Below are 18424 nucleotides of genomic sequence, written 5' to 3'. Positions count from 1 at the left end.
GTTTTGCCGTCTGTTCCAATTCTTTTAAGGGGATTTAGATGTCAATTTTTTTTATTTAGAAATGCTGAGTATTAACCCCAAGTATAACAAATATTGAAGAGAACCTAACATCAGCAGAACCTACTTGATTATAATTATAATAATTGATTAAGAATTAGACTCCACAAAATAATTGCAATTATGACAAACAAATATAATGTAAAAATATACAGAAAAAATATTTTTAGGGAGCAAGAGGTGCACACGTCAGGATTTCTTGCAGAAATTTCCTGAGCAAAACAGGACATTTTCTGCAAGAAATCCGCAAGCGTTTTTTTTGCGTTTTTCTCGCATTTTTTGGCGGGGTTTTTTTGCAAATTTTTTGTGTTTTTTCCAGAGATTTCCCAATGCAATAATATAGTGGGAAATCTGCAAAATTAATGAACATGCTGCGTTTTTTACCGCGATGCGTTTTTTTCGCGGAAAAAAAACGCAACATGTGCACAAGAATTGCGGAATGCATTCTAAATGATGGGATGTATATGTATGTGGTTTTTATGCGTTTTTATTGTTTTTATAGCGAAAAAATGCGAAAAATCCGCAAAGTGTGCACACAGCCTTATGACATTTTCTAAAACTCAGCTGTTGAGCCAGCACATGATTTTGCTTTGGTGGACATCAAAAGGGTTTGTCTGATACATATAATGCTCTTAAATATATACCTATCTATAATCAGTAAAAGCTTTTGTAATTTGCCTAACCATGACATACAAAGCCATCCACAACCTGTCTCCTCCATATATCTGTGACCTCGTCTCCCGGTACTTACCTACATGCAACCTCCGATCCTCACAAGATCTCCTTCTCTACTCCCCTCTTATCTCCTCTTCCCACAATCGTATACAAGATTTCTCTCGCGTATCCCCCCTACTCTCTACCACAACATATCAGACTGTCGCCTACCATTGAAACCTTCCAAAAGAACCTGAAGACCCACCTCTTCCGACAAGCCTACAACCTGCAGTAACCACCGATCGACCAAACCGCCGCATGACCAGCTCTACCCTCATCTACTGTATCCTCACCCATCCCTTGTAGATTGTGAGCCCTCGAGGGCAGGGTCTTCACTCCTCCTGTACCAGTTGTCACTTGTATTGTTCAAGATTATTGTACTTGTTTTTATTATGTATACCCCTCCTCACATGTAATGGCGCTATAATAATAAATAATAATAATTTAAAATTCCCTACTATTCTCCCTGTAGAGCTAATCCCTATATCAGTGAAATCCTGAAGATTGACAGTTTGGGCCAGTGGCACAGTCACACTTCTGGTCCGAGAGGAGTGCTTTTCCATTCTGCTAGCAAAGGCATCTTTGGATCCATCAATCTGGCCATCTTCAGAGCAGAGCTTGCGGACTCTAAAGCATAAAGCCTGCAAGCGGTGTGCGTTCCTAACCCAGGTGAGCAGCAACTCTGAGACTGCAAGATGGGGTGGTCGGTAACCTAGTCAATAATCCATCAACTTTAGAATAGAAATCCTTCTGTTCTTGAAAGCGAAGAGGATCTTATCCCCTTCATTTTCCCTAAGCTTATTTTCACCTTCATGACGGAGACAAATTTTACAATTGTGACCAGTGTCATTTTATGTGGTAATAACTCTGGAACGCTTCAACGGATCCCACTGATTCTGAGAAAAAAATTTTATGACATATTGTACTTCATGATAGTACAATTTGGTCAATATGACTTTTGTTTATTTGTGAAAAAAGCAAAAATTTGTTGAAAACTTCACAATTTTCACATTTTAAATTTTTTGTGCCCTTAAACCAGTGAGATATATCACGCAAAATAGTTAATAAATAACATCCCACATGTCTACTTTACATCAACACAATTTTTGAAACATAATATTTTTTGTTAGGAAGTTAGAAGAATTAAAAGTTGACCAGCGATTTCTCATTTTTCCAACAAAATTTCCGAAACCATTTTTTTAGGGATCACATTTTATGTAAATTTGAGAGGCTGATATGACAGAAAATACCCAAAAGTGACACAATTCTAAAAACTGCACCCCTCAAGGTGCTCAAAACCGCATCTAAGAAGTTCATTAACTATTCAGGTTCTTCACAGGAACTAAAGCAATGTGGAGTTAAAAAATTAATTTAACTTTTTTTCACAAAAATTTTACCTTACATCAATTTTTTTTTTCATGAGGGTTACAGGAGAAAATGGACCATAAAATTTGTTTTGAAATTTTTGCTTAGTATGCCGATACCCCATAAGTAGAGGAAAACTACTGTTTGGAAACATGGCAAGGCTCGGAAGGGAAGTATCGCCATTTGACTTTTTGAACGCAAAATTGGCTGGAATCAAGAGTGGACACTGTATTGTGCAGAGAGAGCCCCCGATGTGCCTAAGCAGTGGAACCCCCCATTCACGTAATTTTGGAAACTAGACCCCTCAAGGAACTTATTTAGGGTGGTTTCACACTTGCGTTTTTGTCTGCAGCGTTTTTTTTCAAAAAAACGCATGCGTTTTTTTCCCCTATATTTAACATTGAAAACGCATGCGTTTTTTTGTGTACGCGTTTGGTCGCGTTTTTTGACGCATGCGTTTTTTTACTGCATGCGTTCATTTTCTGAAATGCTACTTGTAGTATTTTTAGAAGCGTTTTTTGGACCAAAAAAAAACGCATGCGTTTTCATGCGTTTTTTTTGGGTCAAAAAATACATTGGAGTCAATGGGGACGCATGCGTTTTTTGGTGCATGCGTTTTTTGCGGTAAAAAACGCATGCGTTTTTTTATTAAAAAAACAGAAAACACACTGATATGCCACCCCCCAGCATAAAGGTGATAAAGGGAACCTAACCCTACCCCTAACCCTACCCCTAAGCCTACCCCTAACCCTAAGGGATCCTAACTCTAACCCTACCCCTAACCCTACCCCTAACCCTAAGGGATCCTAACCCTAACCCTACCCCTACCCCTAACCCTAACCCTAAGGGATCCTAACCCTAACCCTAATCCCTTTATGGTTAGGGTTAGGGGTAGGGGTAGGGTTAGGGTTAGGGGTAGGGTTAGGGTTAGGGGTAGGGTTAGGGTTAGGATCCCTTAGGGTTAGGGGTAGGGTTAGGGGTAGGGTTAGGGTTAGGATCCCTTAGGGTTAGGGTTAGGGGTAGGGTTAGGGGTAGGGTTAGGGTTAGGGTTAGGATCCCTTAGGGTTAGGGTTAGGGGTAGGGTTAGGGGTAGGATCCCTTAGGGTTAGGGTTAGGGGTAGGGTTAGGGGTAGGGTTAGGGTTAGGGTTAGGATCCCTTAGGGTTAGGGTTAGGGGTAGGGTTAGGGGTAGGATCCCTTTAGGGTTAGGGTTATGATCCCTACCCCTAACCCTAACTCTAACCCTAACTATTTCTGTTTATAGTGGGTTTTTTACTTTATTTTGATGATTGGCAGTTGTCACACATTTTTCTGCATGCGTTTAAAAAACGCAAACGCATGAAAAAACGCATGTAAACGCGGTAAAACGCCGCGTTTTTTTCACCACATGCAAAAACGCATGCGTCAAAAAAACGCAGCGTTTACACGCGTTTACATGCGTTTTTTCACCATGCATTTTTTTGCGTTTTTTACCGCAAAAACGCACCCGAAAAAACGCCAATGTGAAACCAGCCTTAGATGTGTAGTGAGCAGCTTGAATCCCCAGGTGCTTCACACAAATGTATAACGTTGAGCGGTGAAAATAAAAAATCACATTTTTCCACAAAAATGGTCTTTTAGCCCCCAATTTTTAACTGTTACAAAGGTAACAGGAGAAAATGGACCTCTAAAATTCTTGTGCATTTTCTCCTAAGTACTCCGATACCCAATATGTGGGGAAAAACTACTGTTTAGCTGCGCGGCATAGCATGGTTTGAGGGTGCCATGTCACATTGTCAGTGCCCCTGAGGTGCAAGAACTACAGAAACCTTCCATATCTGACCTCATTTTCCAAACTACACTCCGCCATGAATTAATCTAGGGGTGCAGTAATCATATTAACACTATATGTGCCTCACAGAATTTTATAACATTGGGGGGTGAAGAGAGAATTAAATTTCTACCATGCAAATTTTTGTTTTAGCTCCAAGTTTTTAATTTTTTTAAGGATTAATAGGAAAAAATGGACCTCAGTTTGTTGCAAACATTTTTCCTGAGTACACCAATACCCTACATGTAAACGGGAAATACAGTGCAAAGCTTAGAAGGGAAGGAGCGCCATATTGTAGTGTAGAATTTACTGTTATGGTATGTGGGTGCTATGACCCACTAGGAGAGCCACTGAGTTGCCAGAAGTCCTCACAATTGACCCATTTTACAAACTACACCTGATGATGAATTAATCTAGAGGTGCAGTGATCATATTGACACCACGGGTGTGTAACAGAATTTTATACCATTAGGCAATGAAGAAAAAATAATTATTTTTTACCACAAAAATGTTGTTTTAGCTGCAGATTTTACATTTTGACAAGGAGAAATGGGTAAAAATGGCACTAAAATGTGTGCCATAATTTCTGCTGAATGAAGAAATACCCTACATCTGGCTGTACGGTACTCATTAGCGATACGACGAGGCTCGGGAGGGACGGAGAGCTATTTTCACCGAACCTTACTGCGATCTCTGGGAGGCAGAATGAAAAGATCACGTTCAGGCGAAGAATTCTTCTTTTTTTATGCTGTTCCTCATGCGGTATAAGTGATCTGACAATTTTATTCTTTGTTTCAGTGCGTTTTTTATGTTTGGCTGCTGTCACGCACTAAAAGACGCTTTTTTTGTGCAGAAACTAGTTTTTGCATTGCAATATGTTGAAAGGTATGATTTTTCCATATTTCGGCCAACAGTGTCATATAATGGTTTTTTTCTTAAGGACAAGTTGATGTTTTTAATTTTATTGATTCCATTTTTGGTCACATAACATTTTTTGATCGCTTTCTATTCTGATTTTTGAGAGGCAGAATGAACAAAAAACAGCAATTCAGGAATTGTTTTTTTCATTGTTATGTTTCGCCTGTGGTAAAATTGGTAAGACAGCTTTTTACTTCAGGTCCGTACGATTAAAGCAATACGCCATTTATATCACTTTTTAATATTTTGGAGCTGTTACACAGTAAAAACTTTTTTATAGAAAAAAAAATATTTTTGCATTGCTTTATTTTGAGGGCTATGACCTTTTTTTAGTTTTTCACTGATGGAGCTGTAGGGCAGATTGTTCTTTATGGCACAAGATGATGTTTTCCGCGATACCATTTTTATTTACATTCGTCTTTTTGATTGTGTTTTTTTTCACTTTTTGTTTGGCGATATCATGTTAAAGCATGTTTCTTTGCCCCCTTTTTTTAAGGGGTAAAGTAGTGAGTTAGTTTTATAGGATGGATCGTTCCGGACATGGCGTTGATAAACGTGTACTTTTTTATTTTTTTCATAAATATATTTATTTATGCTCATGTTATTTTTTTAATTTTTTTACAATTATTTTGTGATTATTTTTTTGAAATATTTTTACATTTTTTTAAAACTTTTTTACTTAGTCCCACTATGGGTCTTTCCCTTTCCCAACTCTGATCGCAGAGGCAAAGCATAGCAATGAAGGAGCATAGCTATGCTTTATAAATGTCAGTGCGGCACTGACACAAGCTAGTTAGACCATGCACTGCACATCATCTAACTTGCTTGGTAGCCCTAGTGACCCGGATGTCATCATGACGACTTTGGGTCACCACGGCAACAATCGGCTCCTTGCGATGACGTTGCGGGGGTTCCGATTGCAGCATTTAGCGGCTAAACTGCCGGGAGTGGTGTGGGTACTGCTCCTGGCAGTGAGAGCCAGTTGTCAGCTGTTAGATTTAGTGAACACCCGGCAGCGTACAGAGCCTGTGCCCTCAAAATCACCAGGACGTAACCGTACGTTCAAGGTTGGGAAATCCTTCCCAACCAGGATGCATGGATATGTCTAAGGTTGTGAAGGTGTTAAATAAGACGTAAAGTGCAAAATTTATTGTTTTTCAAGCCCTTTTTTAGTTTTACATATTGAAGACGTTGACATTACTACTTTAAATGTGTTCTCAGCTTTTTGTCACAATAAACCGAACCGAAAAACTCAGACAGTACGAAAAGTGTAATAACTGCAACGCTTCAATGACCTCCCTTTATTCCCATTGACCTTAACAATGTAATATGAGTGGTACCTTATGGATTGTATAGTATCTCCAATTGGCAAATCGAGGCAAAGGCATGGACGTATGCACGGACCTCATACATTTAAAAAAAAATAGTCTTACAAAAATCTCTAAGGCTAAGTGCACACTTGCGTTTAGGTGGTCTGCGTATGGCTGCGTAGTTCCTCCCTTAAGCCCCGCCTAGTTCTGCACACGCAGGACGCATGTGGAAGTAGGCGGAGCTTAGTCGGAGCTTAAGGGAGGAACTACGCAGCCATACGCAGACCAGCCATGAGCAAGTGTGAAACCAGCCTTAGTGACTGAGTGGGTTTCCCTTAGTCTGTAGTCCCAATAAATATTTAGATGCAATTTGATTCTGGATGGCTTACCAACATGTGCTTCTATGAAAATCTTACCAACCGGTTATCTCAAACCTTTCCAGGGATCCCACAAATGCGCACCTTCGCAGATAGTGATCTGTCCTCCAAGCAATTTAATTTTACAAGCGTTAATTTCTTTTTCCAAATTACGTATGTGTTCCAAAATAGCATTATAATTCTTATATGTTGTTATCTGTTTTTCTAAGATAGCTGTATGCCCTTTACAGGTCATTTATAATATCTTGAAATTATTCCTTAAAGGGGTTGTCCACTACTCAGACAGCACCTACTCAATCCATATGTTGCCCCCTTCTACAATAATAACACTTATACTCACCTCCAGTTTTGGCTTCATTGCCTCGGTGTTGGCATTGTCTTTCCCAGGTTTGCATGACATTGTTATGTCATGAGATCCCTGTGGCAAATAAGTGCTGGCTTGACTCTCCCCACCTTCAGGTAAATCTCATACATCCAGAGGAAATGAGAGTCGCATCGGAGGAGAGTATTATTATATTACATGGTGTTGTTGTTTAACATGAAGGAAACATGAGAGTTGTAAACGGGTTATCTAGGTAATGGACAAACCCTTTAAATTCATTTTGAAGTGTTATTTGAACTTTTTCAAGTAGCATCACCTTTCATGCCCTTATATCAAAGACAATTCTGCACTACATACCCGATCCAAGCGATTCTCCATCACCTTAACATTTTTCTGGCTCTGAGTGTTCAGCTTTGCAGACCCGGAAGATCCTCTTACATGCTTCCTCTGATTAGAAAGTTTCTTTTCCCAAGATTTTATCTAGAAAACATTATGTTGCAAAATGAATTTAAATGGATGGGTGACTAAAAAGAGAAATGGCAAGTGAAGATTCACAACGACAAAATTAAATTTGAGAGCTTAGGAAAAGAAAATGTAAACCAACATCACATAATAATAGATGGTCAAAACTGAGTAAGGACTTTAGTTGACATGAAACTTAAAGAAGACCTACCTCCTCCAGGGAAAGTGAGTAACAGAAAAATTATAAAATAAAACTTTTTTTAAGTCACACTAGGAAAAGTACATTCTTGTCTAACTTAGTAATTAAAGCTCTCGCTCATGTGGTCTAAGAGAGAAAGGCTTAAATCTGGCTCTCCACTGTCTCCCTATTTTGACAGCTCTGTGAGACTCTTAGCTTCTTAGCTGGAAGATACATCTGTGAGGTGGAAGATAGCGTGCAGCATGCAAACAAGGGGGAGATCTGTGCTTTCATCTTATTTCATGCAAAATTTTCTTAAACAAGACAATGTAAGATGGATTCCTGTGTATTATGGAACAGTAGGGTAGAAGTAGGAACAACAGAGATAAATCCAATGACAGTCTTCTTTCTAATGGGGCTACGGATGGCCTTGTGTGTTTGGAGAAAGAGACTCAAATTACCCACTTCCTTCTCTTGCAGACAACACTTTATTAGCAGCTACTGTATGTTTCCTACAGGCAAATTAACCCTTTAGAATTATCTATACTATATATCTCAATTTATTCAGTATGGAGTATGAGCACCACAGGCAGAAATCCCCACTTTTACAGACTTGGCTGCTATCAATAATGCCTCCTGTGCTGGCGCTGTTCTCGCAGTGTCTGCACTCCATTTCTCACGGCTCCTACGCGGTTGTTGTGACACATGGTGCCTGGCGCTCAATCAATGCTGGCATCACTGTCCCCGCCTCCTGTCAAATTGAGCAGGAAAAGAAAGTCCAAGATCAGCTGCAGCCTAGACTTCTTTTTCATGTTTGATTTGTTCGAAGGTGAGGACAGTAATGCCAGCGCTAATTGGGCGCCGGCATCACGTGTCACAACAACTGCATGAGGGACCATGAGTGCTGACACCGCTGGAACGGCGCCAGCATTGGAGGCGAGTATAGGCTTTATTAGTTTATGAGGGCCAAACTTTTTGATCAAGAAGGGGTTGTCCTAGCAGTTGACAACCCCTTTAAAGTTATGTGCACATGGCGCCTTTTGGACATCAGTGTATCTGCATTGTTTTTAAACAGAAACCAGTTGAGTTTTTCCCGAAACATCCTCTTTGACATCCTTGTGCCATTTTTTCGGCAACTTTGGGTTGATGTTAAAAGATCTTATCATTTATTTTCTGAGAGCAAATTCATATGCCCTCTTTATCACGATATCAGAGTAATTTCTTTCCCTTAATCTACGTTTTATCTCTATAGTACATGTTTTAAAAGATTCAAAGGTTTAACAAGTTTTGTTGCATGAGAAGACATTTTCTTTTCTGTATCGTCTTAATGGTGTTGGCAGATCATGCACTTTGGGCATCTCATAGACTATTTGTTGACATCTTCTTTCTATAACATTAGTCTGAATGTGATAACAAGGATCTCTAAAAATGGTGATGTTTATAAAGGGTATGAAATCTCTATGTGAGGATAATGTCAACTTTAAGTTCAGGCTGTTGTTTATGATATTGATAAATTCATATAACTTAGGTTCAGTGCCGCTCCAAGTGATCAATATATCATCAATATAGTGTCTCCATATCCTCACTTTGTTAATAAACTGGACATATGTTTGGCAAAGACAATCTCCTCCTACCACCAACCTAAAAAAAACAGCCTTTTCCCCGCCTCCTGCTTGCCTCTGACTGACAGGTCTCGCCTGTTTCAGTAACTGATCAGTCAGAGACAGGAGGTGGGGAAAAGGAGGGGAATAGTCAGAGAAGCAGGAGAGCTGGAAGTGCAGTGCCAGCCCATAGCACTTGCAACTCATTACATACAATTTCAAGTATGGATTTCTCAAAAGCAGCAAAATGGATATCTGCCAGAAAAGTGAAGCTATGATCAGCATTACTAAAACATTTTTAAGGAGGCCTGAAGCAACCCTGCAGGAAAACAGGCTGGATTCTAAGCATGTTTTCATACCTCTCGATCCAGATCGGTAATTGTTTGCTTCTCAGAGGCCAGCTGCTGATCTAGCTCATTCTTCTGTTCTAGCAAAGAATGCAACTTTTCCTGATGGTCCTGGTCACGGGACTGATTGCTTCGACTCTCCGAGATCCTCAAATCCTTCAGCAGTTCATCCCTCTCTCTTTCCAGTGCATGCATCTCTGCTCTGCAAACAACAAAGTTCTTCATTTTGCTATGATTATGGTGAGATGCTGTGTAAAAGCTCACACTTAGTACAGTCATTAATTTTTCCATAGTGAGACAGTACATGATGGCGGTCTGGGGAAATGTGCTGTGGATCCAATGCTATATGGCTGTATTTGATATTGATGGTTACACTTTGCAGGAGGTGTGATAGAATCACAGTTTTCTCTGCTGCAGATGTTGCAGAGCTCAGAATGCTGAGCTGTGTATAATCCCGCCCACATCACTGGTTGGCAGCTTTCTATGTGCAATATATATTGACAAAAAACTGCTAATGAATGGTGGGGGAATAGTTGGACCATGAGGCATGAGACTTCTAGTCCTGCAGCGATAATCTCCTGCTGGAAAAACACTGATCTAATTGAAACAGCAAAACACAGCCTAGTAAGTAACAAATCACTGGAATCGGGGCCTCTGCTTCTACATCATGGTGCTCTCTTATATTGCAAAAACCTGCTGACAGATTCCCTTTAAATCACCATTTTCTCAAAAGTTTGTCTCAAATCAGAATTGACCCTTAGGTAGAGCAGCAGGGCTTTCTTTCCTGACCTGTGCTCCATGGTATAGTAGCATCTTTGGGTTGTGGAATTCTAATCTAAGTACATTTGGAAAGATTCTTTTTCTATTTCACATAACTCTAGCACTATGTGACAGCCGTGGGTGTGGACTCACTGGCTGGGCTTACCCTGAAGGGTATGTATCTAAGTGGCTACCTGGTCTTGACTACAGCCTCTGATTGTGAGGATAGACTTGGGCCTTTAGGGTAGCCAGCAAGTGCCACTCCAGGACAGTCCCAGTAGCTGCAACAGCTGACCGAAGGGTCAGAGGCACAGATGCAAAGAACAGAAGGAATAAACAGAGACGTGGTTAGGAAAGCCAAAGTCAAGGCGGGCAGCACAGGTTCAGAATATGAAGCCGAGGGCAGGATCAGAGAGGTCAGACAAAATGAGTACACAAGCCGTGTCAGTGACAGGAGAGTCAAAACAGGAATGCACCAAGACAGAAACGGTCTGGAACTAGAGACCTAAGTTCAGGCAAGGAGTGGATGTAGGATCTGCGTAATATATCCCCTACTTGCAGGGGATATGCCAGGAGAGGAAAACAGAATCTGACCGCGCCTCCCTATAACCAGGTGGAGACAGCAGGAAGATGCAGCAGTTCTGAGAGTGCTACAAGAGGCAACTCAGCGAAACAGCTTGACAAGGGGAAGAGCAGATTGGAAAACGCAATGAGTAAGTGAGTAGGACGGCGCCTACTAACCGAGCGAGTCACCGATGTAACACAATATTCACCAATCTGAAATGTTAAAGTGGTTGTCCCAGTGAAGTGGTCCTTATCCAGTAAACTACACATAAGAAAATAGCTGAATACCAATTTCCATGAGCCTATTTTATAGGCTTTAAAGAAAACCTATCACCAAGTCAAAAGTGTTCTGCTCTTATTTTATTCCCCTCCTCCCCTGAGTAACCTGCTTTTTTTCTTTTTTCAAACCCACCTGTCACAATGTGATGGTAAGGGAGAGGGGCCTGAAACTGTCCCTGGAACTGGGACCCTAACTATCCCTATCACAGGGGTGCTCTTGAAGGTAGAGAGGCCTGGGTCTCCAACCTTACTATGCTCCTGTTAAACCTTAATTTGCCCCCTCCCCCACTCCATGAGGCATGGCACAGAAATGTAAGGGAAGCCAGACACAAAGACAGACGGATAACTGAAAACCACTATCATACAAAAATGTTCAACAAAAGTAGGGAGGAAGGTAGGGGAAGGGAGGAATAAATAAACTAAATAGGAATAAAGAAAAGGAAATAAACTCTAACGAACCTACATAACACAGAACACTTCAACTACTGCTCCCAACTCCAACTACACAACTCAATGCTTTCCAGGAAGAAGATTCTTTCTCCGGCAAGGAATAAACGCCGAGATTTAATATAAGTAGGTCGATGAGTTGATATCAGCAATTGCAGATGAGAACAACAACCTGTATGTTGCCAGCTAGCATGGAAAGGGTCCTTAACCCTTTCAGCACTGCTGGAAAGGAAATCCACTTAAAATAGGGCCCGAATCACCCCGTCTCTAAGGAGGACTTGCGATTCATTACTCGTTGTGACCTTCTAACTCCAGGTCTCCCAGGGGAACTTGACACCACCCTACGAAGGTCCCAGAGACATTTTGTTTAGTACTAATTTTTTTTCTTCTGGACCAAGAGGGCATTGCTTAGAGTAATAACACAAAGCAGCCTAAACACCCGCCCCCAAAGAACTCTGAGAGCTACGCCTTTGTGTAAAGACCATAATAATTAGCACTACGTGGAAACACCCATATATCTTGACTATATTAATGAAGCAAACAATACGCAATGCTCAGGGGAGCAGCAGCGAGAATAAAATAAGGGCAAAAAAGTGGCCACTTCTGACCTAATGAAGGCTCCTCTTTATTTTAGGCACCCCCAAACAGATTGAATGAAAGTCGGCCAAACCAGCCAACCATCTGATGTGCATGGGGACACCTTGACTCTCCCATGTCAGGTAATGTCGAGCCAGAGAAGGATGTGTATCCAGGTAAGATAATAGCGGCTCTCTCACATCGCCCCATTGAATAAGCGCTCGGTTGTGGGGGAGCCAGGAGAGATATCTGTCAGCTGAACGCCCCAGCATAAGACTATACTCAATATACAGTATATAGTGCTGTGTTCACGCCACGACATTCGTCCTCCAGCATATTTATTTAATTTTATAGAAAGTGCTGACTATATTTGTTCTTCTAGATAAGATAGACAGACAATTATAAAACTTTAAGCTGCAAATCTTCAGGGATGAGGCTTCCTTATTTTCTTAGCTAAGTGTCCTTCCTTTTTTCATCTATGACAAGACATTCACATTTAGCAGGTACCTGACAAAGCCCTCAAGTTTTTCATTCTGTCAGCGCTAAGATCTGCAGAACTCATAAGAAGAGCAGGAAGAGTATTTCAGAAGGTGTAATATGAAATATCATTGTTCTGCTGAGGGCTAGATGCCATTATGTCACCATAAAAGTATCTCCTGACACGACAGACAGAAGTGATGACAGGCTCTACCAAGGAGACTTGGCGATAATTGGCACTAGGAGAACGACTAGTAGAATTAACATCTTCCCGGGGGTTTTACAACATAGTACTGTAGGTACTTGCTACATTTCCAACAAAATATCAACTTTTTTTTTAAATTCACGATAAAATAAAAAAAAAATCATGTATCTAAGTAACCTGAATACAATTAATTATGGCTGCCAGTACCCACATAGCCCTTCCACCAAGTCTCTGAATTGGAAGCCATCTGGGACGTACCTGTGAACATTATCCAAACATTATCCACTTTCCAAAGTCTGAGAAAGTGCTGACAACTTACTTATTAATACACTTGTCACCTGACTTTCCAACAGCAAATTTTAGAAATGACTTAACAGAAGTCTGTCCATACAGACAATTCATATGAATGTGTCATATTTAGAACATCAATAAATTATTTATTTATCATATTTGGTGCGGGCTCCAGCACTGAGCCGGCACCTTTCCAGTCACATGACAGTTGATCTATATAGCTGAAATGTGCCCATAACAGCCGTGGGTGGAATCGCGATCCACCTGCGGCTGTTAATTAGTTAAGTGCCGCTGTCAATCTCTGACAGCGGCATTTAACTAGCACTGACAGGAAGCATGTCGCTAATCCCGCCCATCGGTGACCCCGTCACATGATCATGAGTCACTGATGGGACAGCATGCTAACCAAAGGTCTGAAGCAGGCCTCTATGGTTGTCATTGCCAGATTGCAATGAGCGCCACCCTGTGGTTGGCACTTATAGCGAGTGAACATTTCCTCTACAGACAGGCGATCTTATCATTGCCTGTATGCAGCAGAGGCGATCGAAGTATTGCAGCTTCTAGTCTCCCATGAAGACTATTGAAGCATGCAAAAAGGTTAAAAAAAAATAAAAAATACAAAAGTTCAAATCACTCCCCTTTCACTCCATTCAAAATAAAACAATAAAAACAAAAAATATACACAAATTTGGTATCGTTGCGTTCAGATTCGCCCGATCTATCAATATAAAAAAAAACCTGATCGCTAAACGGCGTAACGAGAAAAAAAAATTAAAAACGCTGGAATTACGTTTTTTGATCACTGCTACATTGCAATAAAATGCAATTGCGGGCGATCAAAACATTGCATCTGCTCCAAAATAGTATTAATAAAAACCTTAGTTCGCCCCAAAAATAAGCCCTCACCCAACCCCAAATCACAGAAATAGAGACGCTACAATGGCGACATTTTTTTTTTTTAACAAAATTTATATATTTTTTTCATCACTTTACATAAGTAAAAAAATAACCTAGACATGTTTGGTGTCTGTGAACTCGTAATGACCTGTAGAATCAGGTCAGTTTTATCATTTAGTGAAAAAAAAATTGCACTTTTTTGCATTTTCACCGCACTTGGAATTTTTTTCCCGTTTTCCAGTACACGATATGTTGAAACCAATGGAATAGTTCAAAAATACAACTTGTCCCGCAAAAAACAAGCTGATGTCATATTGCGTTGTAAAATCACAGACGATTTCACAGTTGCAAATATGTTTGTTTGTGATATGTCTGACATCATTTCTTATTACATGGTTACTGCATGAGCAAAGTGTCCACCCTGCATAACAGCAAACGCTATCACAAGTTATAACAAGCTATCTTGTTTGTTATTTTACTTAGGGAATTTGAACCTGCAATTGTCCGGTCACTTATACTATATACTACAAAATCAAAGCATATAGTGAAAAATGCGCTCTTTGATGAAACTCAGCCTGTGGCAACATGGCAGTGATAGGCTGCTGAAGGTTCCCAGCTGTTAGGGAAACCCATAGGTGCCCTGAGTTTGCATTGCAAGGAATCGATGACTGATTGTGTCTGTGCTCATTGCCAACTGCTCCATTTACATGCTGCAATAAGAGATTGATAGCAGCATGTGAATGGTTAACAGCAGCTATTAGCTCTCAGCTTCGGCCACTGCTGTTAGAGACAGATGGCAGCAATGTAACAAAGCCAACATCAATCTGAGCCCCCTCCACACTCGAGGACACCAAACCTCACATTCAAGTGTTCATTTTGCGCTGAGGGGTTATACCTCATACGTGTGTTATATCCCTGATGCTGTAGCCTGTATATAAGTTCTGTATAGTTGCAACTAAAATTATTGAACCCACATTTCAAATTAAGTTTATTAGCAAACTTTACACCTTTTGAAATAAATGGAAAAAGAACAATCTAAATAGCTCAACATGACTGATACATGATGGATACAACATATGTTTTCTCCAAATTCAACATAAAATGCTACTTTAACTGACTACTGCCAACTCTAAATTAGTCACCCTCTTGACAATTGTTTTGGTGCTTAGCAGAGCAAAGCCAGACACCAGCTTCTGGCAGCGTTCCTGAGGAATCTTAGCCCATTCCTCATTGGCAATAGCCTCCAGTTTACTAATATTCTTGGGTTTATGTGCTGCAACCATCTTCTTCAAATTCCATAAATATTTTCTATGGGTTCAAACCAGGTGATGAGACAGCCACTCTTAACATAGTGCAGACTTTCCTACATTTCCTACATTTGTTTTCTCGAAATGTAAATCATATCAATATTTGGTGAGCACCCTTTGCCTTAAAACCAGCATAATTTTTGTAGGTACACTTGTACCTGCACAAAGCTTTTGAAAGAAATTTGCAGGGAAGTTTTTCCAATCATCTTCGATAACCAACCACAGATCTAAATGTCTCTTCTGCAAATCCTTCAGCCTCTTTATGTAATCTGAGACTTGATGATGCTGAGATTAGGGCTCCTTGGGGCCGTATCACTACTACTAGTACTCCTTGCTCTTCTTTACCCTGAAGATAGTTATTAATGACATTGGCTGTGTGTCTGTGGTTGTTGTCCTGCTGCAAAATTAATCAGATGCCTCCTTGATGGTATTGCATGTTAGATAAGTATCTGTTGTATTTCTCAGTATTGACAACACCATTAATCTTGACCAAGTCTCCTACTACATTTGCTAAAATGCAGCCACAAACATGCAAGAAACCTCCACCATGCTTCACTGTTGCCTGCAGAGACTCAATATTATACCATTCTTCAGCCCTTTGGTCAACAATCTTCTGGTAAAGCCAAATGTTTAAACTGGTGACTTATCAGGCCAAAGCTCCTGCTGCCATTTTTTTTCAACCCCAGTTCATATGTTTTTGGGCATACTTGAGTCACTTGGCCTAGCTTCCATGTTGAAGGTGTTTTTTTCGAGGGGGAGGGGGAGGATCACAATTCTCCCATGAAGACCATTTCTGGTCAGCCTTCACCATACAGTAAATGGTTGTGCCTGGATTCTACTGATTGCTGCCAGCTCTGACCTGATGGCACTGCTGAACATCCTCCGATTTAGAAGGTTGGTAGGCATAATAATTTTAGTCATAGAACTAAATTTGCTTGGCCGACCACTGCTTCTACAGTCCACAACGTTTTCCACTTCTTGGTGATTCTTCAAAAGAGCTTAAACAGCACATCTTGGAACTTCAGTCTACTTTGAAACCTTTTCCTGGAAGAGACTTTGCTGATGAAGTATAATTACCTTCTGTCTTATTGCTGTGATTACTCTTGCAATGGTGTATGGCCTGTGACATGAAACTCTTCCAAAACCTCACTGTTATTTTTTAAAGCATTCTTATTTCGTAACAGTTTTTCTGTACCTGCCTAAAGGTTTTACGCAGTACTATATATCAGAGGGGAAAGGATAAAAGGAATCAAGATAGCAGACATCCGTGCCTTGGTTCTGTCAACCCTGAAAAAGCCTTAGACAGAACGCGTTGGACTTTCTTGAAGAGCATCCTATGACAAACTGAGTTGGGCTCTTTCTTGCTATCCAAAATTCTATAATTATACATTGATTCTAAAGCGTGAGTTTGGGTAAACATTTCTTCTATCTGAGACATTTTCTATTAGAAACAGAACAAGGCAAGGGTGTCCCTTATCACCTCTCCTATAAACATTGGTGATGGAGCATTTAGCGTCAGACATTAGTGGAATTACAGTAGACTCACATCATTATAAACTAGCTCTATATGCAGATGACCTGTTGCTCCATGTTATAAACCCAATTATATGTATAATAAAGGAATTCAAAGAATGCAGCCATGTAAACAATTTTAAAGTCAACTACTCTAAAACAGAAGCCATGAACATACCTTAACATTAACACTGAACTGACAACTAATTTCTAACTTTCCCTTTAAGTGGATACACAAATTCTTGTATGATCTGTATTGTTTAAATTATATCTCCATCCTTGAACAAACTCTTCAAAATCTAATGAATTATATAACTTGAAACCCTTGTCCTGGTTTGGTTGTATTAATGTGATCAAAATGGACATTTTGCCAAAACTTCTTTATATATTTCAGATCTTTCCTGTCTGCGTTCCTCGGATCTTTTTCTCCGGCCTCAACAAAGCTATTAGCAAGTTTGTATGGGGAACGCTGAGGCCTAGGACACATTTTAAAAAATTTCGTCATCCCAAAAATAAAGGGGGCAATAGTCTGCCCGATCTAAAAAAATATCATCAGTCTGTGGTTCTTATGAGAGCAGTGGACTGGCTCAGGTCTGTGGAACATATGCAGTGGGTGATACTGGAAGAGGACCTTTCTCCCCGAACACTCACATCTCTACCTCGGATTGACAAAATACATGTACAAACTAAACAATTACCAATACTCACTCAACACTTTTTGCAAACATGGAAGTCTTGATCTCATCATCTACATCAGGTATATTGGGTCCATTAACGCCCTTGTTTGACAACCCAGATTTCCCCCTGCTTCAGGTGTGAACTCGTTTCTAATCTGGGACTGATCTGCTGGGGTTAGATCGAAACATGTTCTCATGGGATCAGGCTCTTTTTGTTCCTTTACAGAACTTGGTGGTTCTCTCCAGGTGGGCGTCTATCCTGACTGGCATAATTCCAGCTCTAACCTCTACTGGAGCTTGGGAGAAGGAAGTGGATAGTCAAATTTCAGAGGAGGATTGGCAAAAGGCATTTATACTCTCCCACAAATTGCCTATTACTTGTTGTGCTCAGGGGAAAGACTATAAGATTCTATCTAGATGGCACCGTTGTCTCAGTGTATTACATCGGATCTCTCCCTGTGTGTCACACTTGTGCTGGCAGTGTGCTCAGCCAGGTCTATGTTTCATATATAGTGGGAATGCCCATTGGTTCATGGGTTATGGAATTCAATTTTCTCCTTGTATAATAATCTCACTGGTAGCAGTCACACCCTCCCCCCCAAATAGGCCTACATCCATTACTCTGGATTCAATCTCAGAGGCAAAGATAGCTATCCTTAGGGTACCGTCTCACAGTGGCACTTTGGTCGCTACGACGGCACGATCCGTGACGTTCCAGCGATATACTTATAATCTCGCTGTGTCTGACACGCTACTGCGATCAGGGACCCCGCTGAGAATCGTACATCGTAGCAGATCATTTTAATCTTTCTTTCGTCGTCAAGTGTTCTGCTGTGGCGGCATGATCGCATTGTGTAACAAAGGTGTGCACGATTTTGTATACGATGTAATGGGTCCAGTACGACTTCAACATCGCAAATACGTCATGAAATTGTAAGCTCCAGCGCCGTGCATTGCGAAGTGTGACCGCAGT

At 40.6% G+C, this 18424-nt stretch overlaps 1 protein-coding gene across 2 annotated transcripts in view; it reads right to left on the bottom strand.

The window, feature by feature from the left end:
* The window catches only part of ODAD1 (outer dynein arm docking complex subunit 1), a 172532-nt gene that overhangs the window by 120889 nt on the left and 33219 nt on the right, over positions 1 to 18424 (bottom strand). For both annotated transcript variants that reach the window (XM_069740710.1, XM_069740709.1), the window contains exons 4-5: positions 9473 to 9662; positions 7230 to 7352 (exon numbers count right to left, since the gene is read on the bottom strand). In XM_069740710.1, the coding sequence (XP_069596811.1) occupies positions 7230 to 7352; positions 9473 to 9662 (313 nt within the window). The remainder of the gene's footprint in view (positions 1 to 7229; positions 7353 to 9472; positions 9663 to 18424) is intronic.

Source organism: Ranitomeya imitator, chromosome 10 (assembly GCF_032444005.1).
Source record: "Ranitomeya imitator isolate aRanImi1 chromosome 10, aRanImi1.pri, whole genome shotgun sequence".
Lineage (NCBI taxonomy): Eukaryota > Metazoa > Chordata > Amphibia > Anura > Dendrobatidae > Ranitomeya > Ranitomeya imitator.
The sequence above is the reverse complement of the archived record's forward strand: the minus strand, read 5'-3'. Positions and strand labels throughout refer to the sequence as shown.